The sequence below is a fragment of the Phoxinus phoxinus genome (genome assembly GCF_949152265.1).
Source record: "Phoxinus phoxinus genome assembly, chromosome: 25".
Taxonomy (NCBI): Eukaryota; Metazoa; Chordata; class Actinopteri; order Cypriniformes; family Leuciscidae; genus Phoxinus; species Phoxinus phoxinus.
The window spans coordinates 17,595,270-17,615,866 of NC_136900.1; the positions used below are offsets into that span (position 1 = coordinate 17,595,270).

At 39.8% G+C, this 20,597-nt stretch overlaps 1 protein-coding gene across 9 annotated transcripts; it reads right to left on the minus strand.

The window, feature by feature from the left end:
- Positions 1–207: 207 nt before the first annotated feature.
- dnm1l (dynamin 1-like) lies at positions 208–20,411 on the minus strand. Of its 9 annotated transcripts, XM_079603930.1 has the most exons (22): positions 20,371–20,411; positions 19,188–19,385; positions 15,480–15,624; positions 15,043–15,078; positions 13,223–13,269; positions 11,652–11,723; positions 9,346–9,432; positions 9,096–9,258; positions 8,829–8,949; positions 8,516–8,647; positions 8,217–8,423; positions 8,011–8,131; positions 7,059–7,214; positions 6,753–6,791; positions 5,863–5,952; positions 5,657–5,749; positions 5,513–5,566; positions 5,233–5,304; positions 4,737–4,895; positions 4,464–4,573; positions 4,194–4,353; positions 208–584 (listed from the first exon to the last, which is right to left on the minus strand). In XM_079603930.1, the coding sequence occupies exons 2-22, from the start codon at positions 19,287–19,289 to the stop codon at positions 528–530; spliced, it is 2,223 nt and encodes a 740-aa protein (XP_079460056.1). In that variant the 5' UTR covers positions 19,290–19,385; positions 20,371–20,411; the 3' UTR covers positions 208–527. The 9 variants fall into 9 exon arrangements, with proteins under 9 accessions (XP_079460056.1, XP_079460055.1, XP_079460058.1 ...); XM_079603929.1 differs by lacking the exon at positions 20,371–20,411 and having other exon boundaries at positions 19,188–19,389; XM_079603932.1 differs by lacking the exons at positions 6,753–6,791; positions 20,371–20,411 and having other exon boundaries at positions 19,188–19,395.
- Between the last annotated feature and the right edge of the window lie 186 nt (positions 20,412–20,597).

Below are 20,597 nucleotides of genomic sequence, written 5' to 3' on the forward strand. Positions count from 1 at the left end.
AAAGTAACAAATTATGCTATGAAATCAAAAGGTGCACTCAGTAAGGGTTTCACATTTACACAAAATAAATAAGTAGTGTGAACGTGATCCTGCATCTTTCCAATGTAATCCCATATTGACTGCCTTATTGGACAGCAAAACAATGTATTTTTAAGAAATCCAATCATACCAAATAAAGCTACAACATAAATGACAAACCCTTTGATCTGTTTATATCACTACCTTTAATTTAGGCTACATCAGGGACACATGGTCCTTTAACAGGCCGCACACATTACCTGCAGCGTACATGGTAGTTTACATACATGAAAGAGATCACTGCTGGGTAGGTGTGCAGGTGTGACATGATATGTGCTGCCCTCGATGTAGTTCGAGAAGAGTCCGTTGCATACATAAAACTATATTCAATACACACTAACTGACACCAGTGCATTTTTCAAGTTGGCTGTCTGTGAAATGGAGACAGGGCTGACGCAGACCGCAGGTTTCGAGCAGAAGGGAAAGGGGCTGTACATCAGCGCAGGACTTCACCACAGGTGTGTTTCACGGATCTCTGCGATCACCTGACTCGCTCTCTGCAAGGCCTATGGGCAGAGGAGAGGATGACAGTTTGAAAACATTTGAAATTTTATTTAATGGCAAAAATGTATTATTAATAAATTACTTTAGAAATATTAATTAACTCATATTAATATAAAACCTACTCTGCATTAATAAACATTTAAGAATTATATTATGTACCATATCGTTATTAAATAATTAAGTATTATTAATAATTAATATTAATGTAAAGGCCACTCAGCATTACTAAACATTATACATCAATCTACATTATTACTACCAAAATATATTTATTATAATAATTACTGTTAAATAATGATTTAATATTAAATACATTATTAGTCTCATTATTAACTTAATAACAATTCATATTAATATAAAGGCAACTCTGCATTACTAAACAGTTTAACATCAATATACATTATTATTATATATATATATATATATATATATATATATATATATATATATATATATATTTATTTGTATAACACTATAAATAAATAATTCCTAATACATTTTTATTACTAATAATAATAACAATTAATATTAATGTAAAGGCTACTCATCGTTACTAAAAGATTTACATTACTATTACTAATTATATATTAATTATTATGAAATAATAAATTATTAGTACCATTATGAAATTAATAACAATTAATATTGTAAAGGCTACTAAATGCATATCTAAATATTTTGCATTAATATTCATTATTACACATATGTAATAATTATGTATTACATTATGTAATAATATTAAATAATACATATTCAACAAGCAGCGATTGCGGGCCCAAGCCGGTGGCACCGCCACCCTGGTGCCTTTAGTGGAACTATATATATATATATAAAAAAATATAAAAAAAAATAAAAATATATATATATTATGTAAATTCTTTTTTTCCCCCTATTTTTAACATATATATTATTATATATATAATAATAATATATATATTATTAACATTTTTGGATGCTACACTATTCTTTTTATAGGCTTTGTACTTTGTACACTTTGTACACTCACGTTCCAATATAGAAAAATAAAAAAAAATTATTATGAACGGCACAAACTGTACAAATGACTATTTAAACAGAGCAGTGTAATTTTTATATGTAAGGTTGACTATTTTATTATTATATTTTATTAAGGCTATAATGAACATTCTGCGATGTCAAGATCGCAATGCTGGAATGCTGTGTGTGTGTGTGTGTGTGTGTGTGTGTGTGTGTGTGTGTGTGTGTGTGTGTGTGTGTGTGTGAGGCTCGATCGAACAATGGAGACATAAAAACATACTCCGTCATTTTGTTCATACAGACCATCATTCAAAATGCAAAGTGTTTCCTTATATTTGTGTACACTCGCAATGAAACACAACATTGTGCTTTTGTTAAACTATAAACTCTTGTCAAACTGTAACCTTTAACTGTCACCCAACCAAAATCACACACACACACACACACACACACACACACACACACACACACACACACACACACACACACACACACACACACACACACACACACACACACACACACACACACACACACACACACACACACACACACACACACACACACACACACACACACACACATATCCCCCCTCCCCTCCCCTCCCCTCCCCACACAGACAGAATGGCAGAGAGACAGAGAGAGAGAAAATACACATTCAAACCACAATATCTGACTTCCTGTTGGTCGGAGCTAATGACTGTAAATTAGAAAGTTGTCCGGATCGAAGAGAAGAATATACGTACCGAGTTTGGTTACTGTAGGTAAAACTATAACTAAGTTATAACACACTTTATGCATCCTTTTTTAATCATACATTTGTTTCCTCGCCACAGCCAAACCGTTCGAGATATCAAAAATCCCCTGGCAATTTATCATCTTCCATGTCTTGACTTCATGCTGACCGAGTTTCGTGGTCATCGGATGAATTCTCTAGGAGAAGTGTTTCAAATGCGAGAGCAAGCGTTCTCCAATCAACCCGTAATAGCCGACTTCCTGTTGGGCTGGCGTAAAACTTGACCCAGGGAAAGTTGTTCGGCCCGATTAAATCTATATGTGTACCGAGTTTCATATTAATTCATTCAAGCGTGTTTGATATACGGACAAGTGTTCGAATCCCATTCCAGGGGGCGCTGTCGAGCCCCCCTGCCACGCCCGGGTACCAGCTTCAGCCCGGCCCTAATGGCCGCGGGTTCTGACCTGTGTGCAAAATTTCAAGAGTTTTCGAGCATGTTAAGGCCCTCAAAAGTGCCAGAGATTTTGCACACAACAGAGAAATGGTTAAACTAAACTAGCCCCCCTCCTCACACACACACACACACACACACAGAGGGGCAGAGGGAAAATGCTCCAAACAGTACACATTCAAACCAAAATATCTGACTTCCTGTTGGTCGGAGCTAATGACTGTAAATTAGAAAGTTGTCCGGATCGAAGAGAAGAATATACGTACTGAGTTTGGTTACTGTAGGTAAAACTAATACCCCATTTTTGACTAAAGGTGGCGCTACTGAGCCCCTTACCACGCCCGTTTCTGAAACTTCGCACATGTCTATTACACAATAAATGTCAAATGCATGTTGAGTTTCATGCAATTTGAAGCATGTTAAGAGCCTCAAATGCACCCAAAAAGAATATAAAAGTTTAAAGCGTTGCCATGGCGACAGTATTAAAGATACCAATAATCCTTTCACAGGTCTACATCTGTCATGTGTTTACATTATACAGATGAAGTTTGAAGCAAATCGGGTAAAAATAAGAGGGTGATTTCAAAGCATTTCGAAAGTGACACACTTCCTGCTGCCAGTTGGTGGCGCTATAACTTTGACTCACAATAGTCACATCCATGTGATCGGCCTCTTACAGCGAACACACTGCTGAAGTTTCATCCAGATCAATTAATGTATGAGGATGTTATAACACACTTCCTGTTTCCAATATTCGCCATAAATTCGTTTCCTCGCCACGGCCAAACCGTTCGAGATATCAAAAATCCCCTCGCAACTTTTCATCCTCAATGTCTTGAGTTCATGCACACCGAGTTTCGTGGTGATTGTTTGAATCGTCTAGGAGGAGTATTTTAAATTCCATTGCATGTGTTTTTTAAACTACGCCAAATAGCCGACTTCCTGTTGGGCTGGGGTAAAAAGTCAGAGCATGAAGGATATATGAACCGATGAGATCTATAAGTGTACCGAGTTTCATATTATTTCATGCAAGCGTGTTTGATTTATGGACCAAGTTTTCTGACCCCGTTCCAGGGGGCGCTGTCGAGCCCCCCTGCCACGCCCGGGTACCAGCTTCAGTCCGGCTCTAATGGCCGCGGGTTCTGACCAGTGTGCAAAGTTTCAAGAGTTTTTGAGCACGTTAAGGCCCCCAAAAGTGGCAAAAACCTTGAAAAAAAATTATTATAAAGAAGAATAACAAAAAACCCTTAGAAGAACAATAGGGCTCTGCGCCCTTTCAGGGCTTGGGCCCTAATTATTAATAATAAATAAATATGAATGTAAAGGCTATTCGACATTCCAAAACATTTTTACACGAATATACATTATTATTAATTATATAAATAATAACAATAATTATTATTATTATATATAAATGATTGACGTTACCTTCAGCATATCTGCGGCCTCATTGCGGCGCTGGGCCATGTCCTCTGACTCCGTGAGGAGGTCGTCCAGCAGGGCGGGTTTATACAGCTGTCCCACCAGCTCGCTCTGTAAGCTGTCCTTCACGTGGTTCACCAGGAAGTGCATCACAGCCTTTGGTACACTGTAGAGACGGAGAAACAGAGTGAGCATTCTGCTTGAAACATGAAACTAGAAACTCATATTCATGGATCCTCCAGTCTCTTGTAGAGGTTAAATGCTGTTTCTACATACCTGTCCTGGATGTTTTTACGGACAATGAGAAAATAAGACTTGATGAGCCTCTCGATGACCTCGCAGTCCCTCTGTTCGCGAGCAGACAGTTTCCGAGCAACTGGCACAGGCTGCGAGAGATCAGGACAAATCAACACTTAATTCATTGTGACCATGTTAGCAAACAGCTCTCAAAGAGACCACAAATACTCACGGGTGTTTATTTACTTTCAGACTGCAAGCTTTTAAGTAATTTATGTAGCATAATCAGAAGTATGTGTTTTATGGACTCACTACATCAAGCAGGTTCACTGCGTGTCCTCTCTGAGGGCTGGCGGGGACAGAGCTCTGTTGTTTGTTCCTGTCTTCGCCCTGGCTTTCCTCTCCCTTCTTCAACATGCCTCTCCAGGTCCCTGTTCCTCCTTCCTGCTCCCCCTGAGCTCCTCCGGCCATCTAATACACATAAACAGGAAGAACAAGACAGGATTGAGCACCCACTAGCGTTTTATGCACCATCCCATGCAGTGCATCAGTGTTTTATGTATTGGGTTTAGGCTTCGAACTGAACAAAAGCTTTGTTCACACATAAAACACTGATTTTGAGGGTTGGCCACTACTGTTGAGGGTCTTCAAAACAGAAGTTTGAGAAGGTTCTGATCAGTAAAACCAAAACAGCAGTCAGTTTAGTGGTTGGTGACCATGCAGTCAGGGTTATAGGTCGGGGGGAGCAGATCTAGTGGGTTGAAAAATCAACTCCATGCTTTGCCCCTACACAGGGGGCGCCACACACCTTAGACCCATCACCCTCAGCAGACGGCTGCTCGGTGGGCCACACTGACTGCCCACCAGGACCTTTTAAGGACTAAAAAAAGACACAGGAAGAGAAGAGACTAGTCAGCAACAGAGGAAAGCAGCAGATTTGAGTCCGATTCAAATCAAAACTGCAAGAAAAAGCGGCAAAACTAATTTCCAGAGAGGGAAAGAGATAAAAGAACATTGCAAAGAGCAGCCCGTTGCATTTTCCAGTGAGAAAATGCAGTTCACTGATCGCTCAAGATTTAACATCATACCTTATCACGAGGCACCGCTGAGGGAAGCTCTCTCATTCGGTTACGTCTCTGCTCCTGTTTACGAAAATAACAAATATTAATTCCACACTCAAATATTTTCCCATCATAGATCTAATTTAAATCATCATCAAAATGTCATTAAACCTCAATGTTATTGTTCATGACCCCACAAGCATCTGCGAAGTCTGGGTGTTTTGTGTTGATGTAAGCCAACTCAATCGCCACAAGATTGTGAACCTGGAGTAGAGAGCAAACGCAGCTTTAGAGAAGAAATATATGCACATAAACTGCTGGTCCATAATATGTAAAAGAATAAAAGGATGAGAGAAAACGAACAAACAAAAACAAACCATCTCATTGGTGACTGGAAGCCTCTTCCTGAGCAGAGAGGTGACCACTTCTACTATGGCATCATGGAGCTTTGGAAACCTAAGCAACTCCTGGAAAAAATGAGAAGATAACAATTAGTATATAGAAGATAATAATAATTATTAATAATAATAATAATAATAATAACAATAACCACAGTATAACTAAATAAAACAAATTGAAAAAATGCTGATAATAAAACAACAACAGTATAATTACTACTACTAATAAATAAAAGTAAAAAATTTTTTTTTACAATTATATATATATAAAATGTATGCAATATTTACTAAAAAAAACTGAAACTAGGTGGTAGGAAGGAAAAAACACAGGAAAGTACAGTTAGTCAGCAATGCCGTCAATTTTAATATGACCAAATATTGTCATCACTAAAGGCCCGTTCACACCAAGAACGATAACTATAACAATAATTATATTTATATAATTATACAACAATAATTATACTTTTTCCACACTAGCACCCGCAATAAACATTCGGTTTATTCTAAGAGCGTGCTGCAGTTTTGTCAACTGCCACTTTAAATCCGCAAGCTCTTTAGTCGGGTGGATACTGGTTAGAATTAAATGTTTTTTATTGTTCATCAGCTGGAGAGAAAAAAAATGCTCTAAAATTTAAATTGTTCCCCTGTCATTGTATTTATAATTGTGATGTTAACTTATTCTTGGTGTGAACAGGCCTTAAAGTCTGCTTGAAACAGAAGTTGCGATAGTCTTTTCGTCCTATTGTGACATATTTCAAGTGAAACGGCTTTTTGAATGAGAAAAATGTAGGACGGGACTTGATTTTGACTTGATTGGATGGTTGTGATTTGCTATTGGTTGATCTCATGTGAGTGACAGGTTGTCCCACCCTCTTGCCAGTAAACACGTCATCAGAGAAGAGATGTCGCTGCAAGTGGGAGGGGAGGTTATTTTTAATTAAAGATTACGAGGGCACAAAAAATGATGTACACGGATAAATCATTTATCATAAATATTGCAATATTCCATAATAAAACAGAAATTATCCATTTTGATTTCATGGTGACTTTAACTGATGTGCTGTATAACAACAGTGGAAAACTGTTTTTCTTTTTTTGCTGGGGGAGCAAGACGTGATGCAACAGGCAAAGATAAGCATGAGTATGAAGGCACGTCTCCCATGTCTGCAGTCTACCTGAGTGCTGTAGTTGCTACAGTGCTGAATGATCCTCTGCATCTCCTCATGCACCAGCTCCACACAGCGCAGACTGGGCTCCTCCAGGCGCTTCACCTGCCTCTTCACCAGCAGCTCAAACGACACCTCAGGCACGAACAGAGCAGGACGTGGACCCTGAGGAAACGCAAGAACTACATTACAAACTACAGAAATACCTGAAACTGCAGCGAAATGCGTTCTAACTTGAGATGTAATGGTATAAAATTTAATATCACCGCTATAGTGACCAAAATAATTACAGTTATCAATATTATCACTGTATTGTTCAAATGTGGAAGCACTATACACTTTTTAGTTCAAATTTAAAAATATGAAAGACAATAGGTGAACAATAAGAGAAGTCACAAGCAATAGCACAAATAAATACAATAGAACACTTACATTTTACATTTAATACAATGCAGTTTTAATGAGAACTAATGAGAATATATATATATGCTAATTGGATTCATCACTCTGTCTCTTCTTCACCAGTAAGCTGGTGTGTGATGGGCGTTCTGGCGCAATATGGCTGCCGTCGTATCATCCAGGTGGATGCTGCACATTGGTGGTGGTTGAGGAGATTCCCCTTCTATGTAAAGCGCTTTGAGTTTCGAGAAAAGCGCTATATAAATGTAATGAATTATTATTAACTAAAAAATTAAACCGTAATACTAACCGATAAGATATTTTATCATGGTTTATTCTCAAACCAGTAACTGTTTCATCCCTAGATCTAACTCCGCGGTATTATACAAGAGCTTTCTTTTAAGTCACTCTAATATTTAAAGGTCCCTCAGAGGAGTTGTGCAAAAATAGAAATCTGCAGACTCTGAGGAAACTGCAGCACAATGCAGAGCACTGCAGGCTGCAGTCTTCATTTCATATCCATATAAAAACAAAATGATGTAGAAGTCTCTATACAACCTACCGTAGCATTCCTAATAGCTGTAAGGACATCTATAGTTGTAAGTCCTCCAAGAGGATCGACTGACTCCAGTGTCCTACCAAACGTCTCATGGAAAATATAACAAATTCTTGCACCACCACACCTAAAAAAAGAGCACAAACAACTGTGGTTAGCACTAGCACTGTGATTCGCTTTATTTCAGTAACAGGCAGAAACGAGGAACTAACAGTTCAGTAGTCTCTATGTATTTGGCCGTCCCTTCAATAGTGTTGCAGTACTCTGTGGCGAACTTTGTGATGAGCTGCAGCAGGGTGGAGCTCTTGTCGTCCACCGGCTCGCCGTAGCTGCCGAGCAGGGATTGATACTGGGCTGCTAGAACATTGATGCGCGTTTTCAGCTCTGGTAAACAGTCCCTAATATGATGCATCAATAACCTGATTGGGGAAAAAATGGATTTTAATACTTTAAAAGCAGATATACTCAGCAAAAATGAACAAAATGTGATGTTTCAAGCATAAACTCTCACCTATTTAATGTTCTGGCAAGATATTTGGTTCCGTTTCTGTTGGCGAGGGAGGGATATTTCTTCTGCAGGAAGGCATACTCATCACGGATGGAGTCTGCCACACATTTCTTATTATTGATGTCCAGCTGACTCCTGCATAAAGACATTTATTCAGTCATATATAGTCATATACATATATATAAAAAGTGTGTGTGTGTGTGTGTGTGTATATATATATATATATATATGTAATTACATACAGAATTTATTTATATATTTATAGTATTACATTTTAAATATTGACAGTCTTACTAACAATAATTTTTCTTTTTACCTGTTGACCACTCCGATCAGTCCTAGTTTGACAGGAATGACTCTGCCCATTAGTACATCCATTGCGTCAGTACCGGCATCCATCAGATCCAGTTTAGTCACCACAGCCAGTGTTCTGCGACCTGACAGTAGGAGAAAATAAAAATGCTGCGTTTCGAGAAATCTGCATCACACAGCTATGCAGAGAAACATCACATCACACAAAGTGAAAGATACAGTGTGCAAAAATAATGCACGAGTAGAGTAAAATAAACGTAAATATGCTGACCATCTGTGTCCACCTCACGGGCCACTTTCAGCGCTTCAGAGGTGGCCATGTCCGTGTTCGCCGCAGTGACAGCTAAAATAATGCAGTTGGGATTACTGATGTATTTTAGGATCAGTTCACGGATCTGCAGCTCGATATCTTTGGGCTGGTCTCCCACTGGGACCTGAACATGAATATATCAGTGTCAGCGTCAAAAAATCATCCACAAACAGAATACTCAAACAGGCCAAGCTGAGCTTGTATAAAACACCTTTGTGATGCCAGGCAGATCCACCAGCGTGAGATTGACAACATGTGGTGAGAAGATTTTCAGGTGTATTGGCTCATCACTAATACCCTGTTAAACAATAACACAAGATATATTTATAAGAGCCTCAACATTCTGTATTAGTCAAAATGCAGAGCTTAATGCCAACAGAAACATTCAAATTCTAAAGTTTCAGGTCAGTAAGATTTTTTTAAAATGTTTTTGATAGAAGTCTCTTATGCTCACCAATGCTTCATTTATTTGTAAAAAATACAGTAATATTGTGAAATATTACTACAATTTAAAATAACTGTTTTCTATTCGAATGTATTTTAATGTATTTGCCTGTGATGCAAAGCTGAATTTTCAGCATTATTACTCCAGTCTTCAGTGTCACATGATCCTTCAGAAATCATTCTAATATGTTGATTTACTGCGCAAGAAACATTTCTTATAATTATCAATGTTGAAAAACAGGGCCTCAAATCTAGGCCCTAGCCCGGCCCTGGCCCGAGACGCTCAGGCCCTAGCCCGGCCCGTGTCCGACAGCTCATCATAATTATCAGCCCGAGTCCGACCCGAGCCCGTTTTTTTTTTTTTTTTTTTTTTTTTTTTTTTTAATATTGGTCTAGGGCAAACTAACTATTTGCAGCCATTAAAATAGTTCCGTTTTGTTAGTTATGTTTCTTATCATTTCTTTATTAAGTTAATTTAGACAAATGTTCGGTTTCTTTTTGTGTTTTTATTGACGACCAAGCAGCCGACAGCGAGTTAAACATGTTTGATCCATTTAGCCTCTCAAATCAACACTTTACTTGGCTACAATAAAATCCATAAAACACCTTAAGCATATCACACATAGACAGTTATAGTTTAAACGTTTATTATAATTTTTTTTAAAAGCTGAGGCAAACTGCTGCTCACAGTGGCAACAGCGCTCGTAAACGAAATGAGCTATAGCCTATAAACAAATCAAATAAATGGCATTAAATTAAAAACAAACATGCACATTATCTTACCTCAAAAATCAAGTCTTCACTACAGAACATGGCCATTCTTATTTCCAATAGTTTCCAACAGACTGATGAAAATAAAGTCGTTTTTAAACGAAAGCCAACAAGACAGCCCCCTAACATGGCTAAGAACAGTTACAGAGCATCGTGAAGAAAAATCACAGCATCCACAGTGGAAGGTTTTAATCCAGTCAGCCCGAACTATCTTGAACTATTCCAGCTGCGCTGAAGTCACGCTCGCTATACTTCTGCTGCTGGCGGGGACACTAAAAACAGCGAGCTGGTCGCGCAAATCTTGGGTCGCGCCGCCGGGAAACCTGTGTGCGTGCGTGTGTGCGTGTGTGTGTGCGCGAGCGCGAGCAGACTGTCATGTGTCAGTCATATGTCAGTGTGATAGGTTTAAAACGTCTTTCTATGTTTGTTTTTCCATCGTCAACTTCTCATATTTAATTTTAATACATGTCAAAAATAGGCTATAAAAAGAAGGATAAGCCTAAAACAGGCCCGAGGCCCGGCCCGCGTGTGAACTATGACGTGAAAATTGGCCCGAAGCCCGGTGTTCTGTCGATGTAGCATACTTTGTCAGAATAGCATACCGGAAGTTGAGTTTTATAGCGGGGTCTGTCAATTTAGCCTACTTTGTCAAAACAAAAACATGTTGGTTTAATAAAAATACAGTTTATAAAGGGGTAACCTATGCTGTTTTGATAGCCCCTGGTTTAATAAAAATACAGTTTCTAAAAATAATATAGCCTATTGAAAACGTCTGTCAACATTTCTTGTGATTGTACAAGGCATGCAATTCGGTAATGTGTATATATTATGCGATATAATACACCAACACTTACCGCTTGTAATCTTAGGTATGATGAAATTATGTTTTTTAAAAATTTAACGCATGCACAATTTCACAAATTTCACTGCTGCGCATGCGCATTAGCCGAAGGTATCCCATTCTGATGGGTATGGTGTTCCGTCAGAACACCTGTTCTAGGGGCGTAAATAAATCGGGGCCCGTCGGGCTCGGGCTGAAAATGCAGGGCTCTAAGTTAAGCTGCTTAATATTTTTGTGGAAACCATGCCGCATTTTTTTCAAGATTCTCAAATGAATAGAAAGTTTAAAAGAAAAGCATTTTTGGAATTAGAACTTATAAGTGTATTTAACGTGTCCTTGTTAAGAGGAGAGAAAGAAAAAAACACTTACTGACCCCACAATGTAAAATGGTAGTGTACATATAGGATTAAAAATTACACCATCTGATGTAGTTCCTACTTCTTTCAAGGACTCTTACATACCTTGTTATTGCCAGAAATTCTTTCCGTTTCATTTTCGATTTCTTGCCTGATTTCATCAAAATCTGTGTAGACCTAAAAGGCAGAGACACAATATAAACAATCATGATATCTTACTTCACAGAGACTTAAATCAAACTTATAACATTAAAGAGAACGAGAAACACATCAGGGAATGGCATTAATGTAACATGAGGTGAACGCAAAGTGTGTGTCTGACACAGAACACACTGCAGTATTCTCTCCTGTGATCATTTGGACCTTAATGGTTCATGAATTAAAGGACTTGCTCTTCAACTGTCAAACAATCAAACAAACTCTCTGCACTGTTGTTTGTAGCACATAAAGGTGTCTGACGGCCAGAATGTCTGAATAAACCAACATTGTGCAGCGTCTCTTTGATGCAACAACTTTTCCACTTGGACTTACTCAAATGTGAGGTGTTGGATAATCTGAGGAATCTGTGTCTTGAGAAAATGGGTCTTATTCACTAACTGTGCATGTGCACACATTTGTGTGTGATTATCCGAGTATGAATGCTTTCATGAAAAAAAATCATGATTAAAGTGACCACATTATGCTTTTTTGGATATATTAAATTTCATGCAGGGTGTAATATAACTTTTTGTGAATGTAAAATGTCTGCAAAGAAATTTGTCTGCGTAAGAAATAATGGATTCTGAAATGCCTGAAACGAGTCGTCAGCAACCCTACATAGGTTTGTAACAAATCTGCATAATGCCATTCCTTTTCATTGGCTCCCCATTAACAATTTCTCCTTTGACTCGTCCTCAAACACTGTAGTTGTAGCTGAGGCCTGGATGAGTTTGGTTCAAGTTGTGCATGTTGAAGAGACGCTGTTTTCTGCGCTGCGAAAGCAATTCCACTTTGCATGCACTTCAAAAGGAAGAGGCCTGGAATTGATACAGTAAAACTAACGCCATTGTTACTGTTCATATCACTGTGTATACAAATGCTAAGGAAGCCTCCGGAACTGAAATTCAGATGTGATAATAGCCGGTTTGTTTGTAAGCGGTAGACCAATCACAACATACTGGTCCATCTGGCCAATCAGAGCAGAGTAGGCTATCATAAAGGAGCGGTTTAGAGAGACTGAATCCTTTGTCAAAACATTTCAGACATTGTGAGAAAAGAGAACATTTAAATGTTTTTTGACCCTGGATGCATGTAAAACTATTGTAGGAGACCATCAAAACAAAATTAGGAGAAAGTGTAATGGGGCACTTTAACAAATTTGTAGTAAAGTTTATTATAAAATTACAAAAAATAAATGAAACCACCTGTGCACAAAAATCAAAAACCAACCATAGTCTTGGTGGACATACTGTAATCATGTTAAGAATACATTTTATAAGAAGTTCATGACAAGTTGTCCTGTGCGTATAATTACTAATCCAAGCTACATTTAGTCAATGAGAACAATTATTATGTATTATTTTTAGAATTGTTCATAATGGACTCCTAAAAATGTTAAAAGGGTCACACCCGTTTGACCTTAGCTGCTGCTGATAGTGAATGCTTTGTCCAAACATCTATTGTGCTGCTTTCCATACCTTGTTTTTGGTGTGTAGAAATTTCCCCCACTCTTCTCCATCTACTCCTGTGGGAAAAATGTTGACGACATTATGTAAACTTTCACTTTCTTCAAAGAGTTTACTCTGCCAAGTAGGATAGGCTTTTGATCCACATCAATATATCATTTCTATTTTTTTAAAGCACCATGACAGCAAATGAAACTAAAACGGCTACAAAACAAAGCCAAAGTGCAGTGCATTGTGGGTAGCACAGCCTACCTAGCTCAAACTAAAACACTCTATTCTAATAAAGACTTTGACTCTTCACAACAAAGTGACAGTGTGATACCTTTTTCACTGATTGCAGTGTGTGTGTGTGTGTGTGTGTGTGTGTGTGTTCACAACTCACTGCTCCTAATGTGTGTGCACTAACATGGATGGGTTAAATGCAGAGGACAAATTCCGAGTATGGGTTGGTTACCATACTTGGCCTTCACATCACGTCACTGTCACTTCTAAGACCCAAATAGTTCATACTTGCCCCTTCATTCTGAAACCGAAACTAGATTGTACTCTACATTCCTCAGTCTGGGTTTGTTTAGGCCAGTTGTTTTCAAACCTGTCCTGAAGCACTGCACATTTTGTATGTCTCCCTTATGCCTGCAACAGTCTATTTCGGAAATCCTTTAAGATCATTACAAACCATGGATCAAAACAACATGGGTACGACACGTATGTAGATGACACCTTTTGAATTGTAGACTACGCCACAAGTTAAGCTGCATTCCAGACGAGGTTGGATGTGGGAATATCCAAAATTAAGGTCCCACTTCAGACTCAGCCAGCTCCAGGCAATCAGATGTCACATTCACATGTTGACCACATGATTTTGCCACGACACAACAAGAGTATAGTGTGTTTTTGTCTTAATTATGGCAAAAACAGAAGAAAAAGAACACAAAATCGCTTTGAAAACAGCTGATGAAAAGCCAAAACCAAGGAATTATTACATAAACGTAATCTCTAATGTTAATGTTTTTAGGTTTATGCTCATTGGAAGCTGGACTTGCTGACATCTTGGAAGTGACTCGATGTGAGTTCACAGGTTGAATGTCCGACTTCCAGACGTTATTTCCAAATTCCGAGCTGTCTGGAATGCAGCGTTAGAATAGAAGAATAAATTGTCATCAGAATGCACTAGAGGAAGATAAATAGAGGAAGATGAACTACACTTTGGAAATTGTTTTTTGTGTGTGCTGAAAAAGAGGAGGCGAAAGAGGAGAATAGTGAACAGAGGCCAACTTGGCATGCCAATTTTGCAAATGGAGCTTGAAGTGAGTAGGTTTTAGTTTTAGCGCCAATGATCAATAAGCCATTTCATGTTGCATTTTTATTGGCTAGTCAGTAGACGTACGTCGCGGCAGCAAACATACTGTGAGATGATCATGCTAAATTTTTGACGCTGTCTTTTGACGCTATCTTTGGTAGCAAGACCCTGACAGTGGCCATCTTTGAACCTCTCTCACTGTACAACGTAGGACCACCGTTCAGGAGTCGTGACCACAAAAATCACCACGATTGGTCATCTTTCGTCCGGGACAGCCCAAAATCAAACAACGTGTCATTACCTGACACACCCACTTTCATGTCTTGCAGTCTCGACTAATTAGCAGACGAGTTGAATCAGGTGTATTAGAACAGGGAGTGCTCCAGGACAGGTTTGAAAACCACTGGTTTAAGCTAAGCCATTGCATTAGCAGTTTAACCAAAGCTTATAATCAAATAATGGAAGCAGGATGAGAAAAAACACAAAGCTGCTCAACACAAGCAAAAGGGGTAAGAAACAAGGAAAAGGAGACCTTTGTAAAGGCGCTCATTTTTCCAGGCATTGGGCTCTGTGTTTAAAGAGAGATGACAGAGTGTTAGCCTCCAGCAGTGCAGTCTTTATAGGACTCTGGTGTAGCCTAATCCACACAAATGCAAAGATGCCCATGCTAAAAGCCTCATCTGAAATAAATAGCAGGTTCTTACGCACTGGATTCTATGTGTATTGAAAGCTCACACAGTTTATTTAAAGAAACAGCACACATGGATAAACTGGCTCGGATCATTATGGTTTCCGTTCTCTTTTGACTTAACTTGGCAGATGACGACCTAACAAGTACCTGCTGTACACCACTGCACCGCCATTGATTGAGCAACCGAATTAGAAACAAAGTAGCACCTAAATCCCACAAATAAACACTGGAGGTCATTAATTCATGCTTTAGAAAAAAAGAAAAGAAAAAGTACATACCATTCTCTTCGCTGGACTTTCTTCTGTCCTCCGGGTCTACGTTCACCAGCTGGAGGATGAGAGGCCTGCGGGTGACGATGCCCGTCCCGCGGGGCAGAAGATCTCTGCCAACCAAACTCTCCAGCACAGAGCTTTTCCCGCTGCTCTGGAAATCAGATGCACCACACAAAATACAAATAAATCCGGACTGTCAATCACTGAACACTTACTTCTTAAAAACAAGTTCACTTGCTGATCAAACTTGTACCTAAACAACTTAACCTTATAGACCTTATGTTGCTCCGCCCCTTTTCTGAGCAGCACTCATTGTCTTCCGGTTTGTATTTCCACAGCATGAACGTAAGATTTTAAGGATTTATGAATGAACTGTTCATTTTTAAATCTTCCTGGTTTACTGACATTTGACATTGGCTTTACAATGCTCATGATAACTCTCATTAACTCTACAATAAGGAAATCAACTTCACCAGCTAATTCATTTCAATAGCGATTCCACAGAAATAATCGGGGCGGTCGGGGACAGTACCTCTGGGATGGCAGACTGGGGTGGTGGTCCCTCTTTTTAAGAAGGAGAGTGTGTTCCAACTACAGGGGGATCACACTTCTCAGCCTCCCCGGGAAAGTCTATGCCAGGGTACTGGAGAGGAGATTACGGCCGATAGTAGAACCTCGGATTCAGGAGGAACAGTGCGGTTTTCGTCCCGGCCGTGGAACACTGGACCAGCTCTATACCCTCTCTAGGGTGCTGGAGGGTTCATGGGAGTTTGCCCAACCAATCCACATGTGCTTTGTGGATTTGGAGAAGGCATTCGACTGTGTCCCTCGAGGTGGCCTGTGGAGGATGCTCCGGGAGTATGGGGTCCGGGGTCCTTTGCTAAGGGCTGTCCGGTCCCTATACGACCGGAGCAGGAGCTTGGTTCGCATTGCCGGCAGTAAGTCAGACTGGTTCCCGGTGCATGTTGGACTTCGGCAGGGCTGCCCTTTGTCGCCGGATATTATGGACAGAATTTCTAGGCGCAGCCAGGGGCCGGAGGGTGTCAGGTTCGGGGACCACACGATTTCGTCTCTGCTCTTTGCGGATGATGTTGTTGTGTTGGCACCTTCAGACCAGGACCTTCAGCATGCACTGGGACGGTTTGCAGCCGAGTGTGAAGCGGCTGGGATGAGAATCAGCACCTCCAAATCCGAGGCCATGGTCCTCAGTCGGAAAAGGGTGGCTTGCTCACTTCAGGTTGGTGGAGAGTTCCTGCCTCAAGTGGAGGAGTTTAAGTATCTTGGGGTCTTGTTCACGAGTGAGGGAAGGATGGAACGGGAGATTGACAGACGGATCGGTGCAGCTGCTGCAGTAATGCGGTCGTTGTACCGGTCTGTCGTGGTGAAGAAAGAGCTGAGCCGCAAGGCGAAGCTCTCGATTTACCGGTCAATCTATGTTCCTACTCTCACCTATGGCCATGAGCTTTGGGTCATGACCGAAAGAACAAGATCCCGGATACAGGCGGCCGAAATGAGCTTTCTCCGCAGAGTGGCTGGGCGATCCCTTAGAGATAGGGTGAGGAGCTCGGTCACTCGGGAGGAACTCAGAGTAGAGTCACTGCTCCTCCACATCGAGAGGGGTCAGCTGAGGTGGCTCGGGCATCTGTTCCGGATGCCTCCTGAACGCCTTCCTGGGAAGGTGTTCCGGGCACGTCCCACCGGGAGGAGACCCCGAGGAAGACCTAGGACACGCTGGAGAGACTATGTCTCTCGGCTGGCCTGGGAACGCCTCGGTGTCCTCCCGGAAGAGCTGGAGGAAGTGTCTAGGGAGAGGGAAGTCTGGGTGTCTCTGCTTAGACTGCGGCCCCCGCGACCCGGCCCCGGATAAGCGGAAGAAGATGGATGGATGGATGGATTCCACAGAAATATAGTTACCGCAAAACCAGAAGTTCAAATTCAATATTGTTGAAAGCCTACTGTATCATACATGAATTTCTAAGGCCTCTACATTATCAACATGATCAAAAAACTTAGCTGAAAAACCTGTTGCACACAATCTACTACATACCTTCTGTCGTGTGACTTATAGTTTATACTTTTCAACAAGTAAAAGGCTTTTTAGTATCATTCTGAAAAAGTCCACCTTCAAATCTTTCCTGATTTTTATAAAGTAAGCATAAGAATAACTTTTATATTGTTCGAAAGATTTCAAGATGTTCATCGCTGTATTGAATTGCATTATATGTTTTACCCCATAATAAAAACTACAGAGCTTTAATCATCAAACTAAGCATTTCAATATCTTAATATTAAGATATATTATTAGGAGATATAGAATGACAAATTATATTTATAGACATTTTATGCAAGTATCTTCTAAAGCTATTATAATTTCGTCCTACTTTTTTTCCATATAATTAACATCTACACCAAACTGCATATTTGTTCTCAGTTTGGGCCTCTGAAAAAAAAGTATGAGCTCTATATTCTCAACATATTATACTATACGAGCCATAAACGTCTGATACATAACATAAAACACATACGCAAACCTTTTTCATAGATTTCTTTTATATTTTGTCTAAAATGTTCAAAAATGATTGGGGTTCAAATTTTTCTTTCATTATATGGCCCAAAACAGTTGAAGTATGACATATGAAAACTTTACTTATGGGAACCACAGACCATTTGAGGCCATCATCATATGTAGTTTGGACTAACAAAAAACAATACACTATTGTTAAAATCAGAGGGAAATGATAGGTTAGTGGCCTGTGTGGTAATCTTTCTGGACTTTTATTTCATATGTTAGGCTTTACAGGGATAACAACACTTTCTTGGGCACCCAGACAGCCATATCCTCTTAAGCGGTCAGTGAAAGTCTCTACTTTAAGACTCTTTAAACTTATTATACCTGAAGTGTGTGAGGCAGATGGTAGGAAACTCTTCTACTTGATGAGTTAGTCTCTGGTTTACTTACATTAAAGCTTCATATTACTATAACACTATTTATCAAGTAGCCTACGCAGTATTTTCCTAAATGAAATGATGCATATTTAGTGTAACCTCAAAGGATACGATCCAAAATCTTTTTCACCTTAGTATCAATCTGCCCATTTTGGCCTTGTTATAAAGGGAGTCTTGTCTTGCAGCTGCTCAGTCCAAACATGCAGCCTGAACTGTCAAGTTCACACCCACCATGGCGCATCTCATCATGTGTTAGCTAGTGTACTGAGACCAGCACAGCTCTATGATTCACTTTATGATATTGCTCATGCGGTTAAAACATGAACACATTCCAAACAGTAGAAATGTTCACATAATATACTTGAGAGGTCAATTATTCAAATACGAATTAGGAAACATGCGAGTGCATAACGTTACGTTAGCACGCTAGTTAGCTGGATAGCGTAGATAACATTATTTGAAAGCTAGTTAAAGATTTTAAATTTATCGTCTTAATTGTCAGGATATTGAAAACGACATTCATTTATTTGTCGTTGATCTTGCCATATATAAACAATGTCGCAGGAAAAAAAAAACGTAGCTAATAATAGGCTGTGTCCTCAAATAAGTGAACTGCATATTAGATAGGGGCTTCATAGGCGCCCTCGAACTTTCGATTCCATTCCGAAATGCAGTAACGTTATAGGTGGGTAACGTTAACTCACTAGGTTTTGAAAAACCGCCATAAACCTGTATCAGTCTGAATGGAAACAGCAACTACAAAATTACCTGCGTTCCCACCACTGCAATCTGAGGCAGCTGGATAATATCCGCTCCGACTGTGTTAAAAACATCCTGGAGTTTGTTAATGACAGGAATAAGAGCCTCCATCGCGTTGACGATCTCTTCCACTGTCAAAATGAATGGCTAAAGCGACTACCGCGGCTAAACACGGCACAAAGTCATCCAATGTCCCTCACTGTGACACCATGAACCAGTGTTGCCAGATTGGGACGGTGATTTCCAGCCCAACAGCTCACCAAAACCCGCCCACTCCAAGAAAAAACCGCCCAAAATTTTACTACCAAAATAATGTGATATAATTTTATGGCCATGTCATTCAAGGTTGATAAGCACAATTTGTATCTCCTTAAAACAAAATAACGATGGTAAATTAAAAATAAACAAATTTCCAAGGAAAACGCATCAAACCAGGGCAATAATTAAGGAGAATTAGCAAATATGACTTTAAAATGTCCAGGTGGACACTGTCAAAACGGCAATCAAGAAATGACGATTCAGAATAACGCAGAATTTAGCAGTCAAAACTGATTCATCGTTGATTCAAACCTTTTTCAGCAGCTTTCAGGGACAAGAGTGCATGCAGTCTGGACGGTGTAAAAGTGGCAGATGTCTGGTTAGGCTAGTGTGCACATGATATGACCATGGAAATGACTCTGTGTCGTCCCATATTCAGTTTCAATTCAAGTAATTCAACTGTGCTCTCCTCTCAGTTATTCACCATCAAGTCATCAACCCCCACATATGTACGTTTATTGCTCACTATCTAAATTTTTACTGTAGATGCAATTTACTGCATGTCACTTTGGCATTAGCGATCACTTGAATATATACAGCTACAAGTTATCGCGCTAAATCGCGTCTTCCTGCTGATCCCTCGTTGATTGGCCGAAAGTGCGTGCTCGCCGGTGACGTCAACACCAACGCCAGCTGACTCTGCGCTGCGTGTGTGTGTGTGTTGTAATGTCATGATGACCGATTTTATGCACAACATGCACACTTTAGTTTAGTTTTTTAACCAATTATACTTTAAAATGTAGATGTTTGAAAACCGCCGAACTGACCCCAAACCAGCCCAAATTTTGTCCACCCGCCCAAACCCTTTTTTACCCGCACAATCAAATTCAAAACAGCCCAATTGGGCGGGAACCCGCCCAATCTGGCAACACTGCCATGAACCAACCCGGCCGCGGAAAAACTGCGCACTGATGGTGCATTGTGGGACTTGTAGTTTTAGGCGGCACAACAGCTGTTGACCCACTTTTGAATTTTCTGGAAATAAACTACATTACCGAGCATTGTTCTGAGTGGATGCGCCAAGGCAACCGTAACTATGGGGTGCAACAAAAATATTTTGGAGCATTGAGGAAAACCAGAGGAAAACATGTTTTGGGTAAG

Coding starts and splice junctions, on each gene's coding strand:
- dnm1l (XM_079603930.1), bottom strand. CDS start 19,289: ATGGAGGCTCTTATTCCTGTCATTAACAAACTCCAGGATGTTTTTAAC. Junction 5,305..5,512: donor CAGCGGTGCCTCGTGATAAG/GTATGATGTTAA, acceptor GTCTTTTTTTAG/TCCTTAAAAGGTCCTGGTGG. Junction 4,574..4,736: donor CAGTGAACCTGCTTGATGTA/GTGAGTCCATAA, acceptor GATCTCTCGCAG/CCTGTGCCAGTTGCTCGGAA.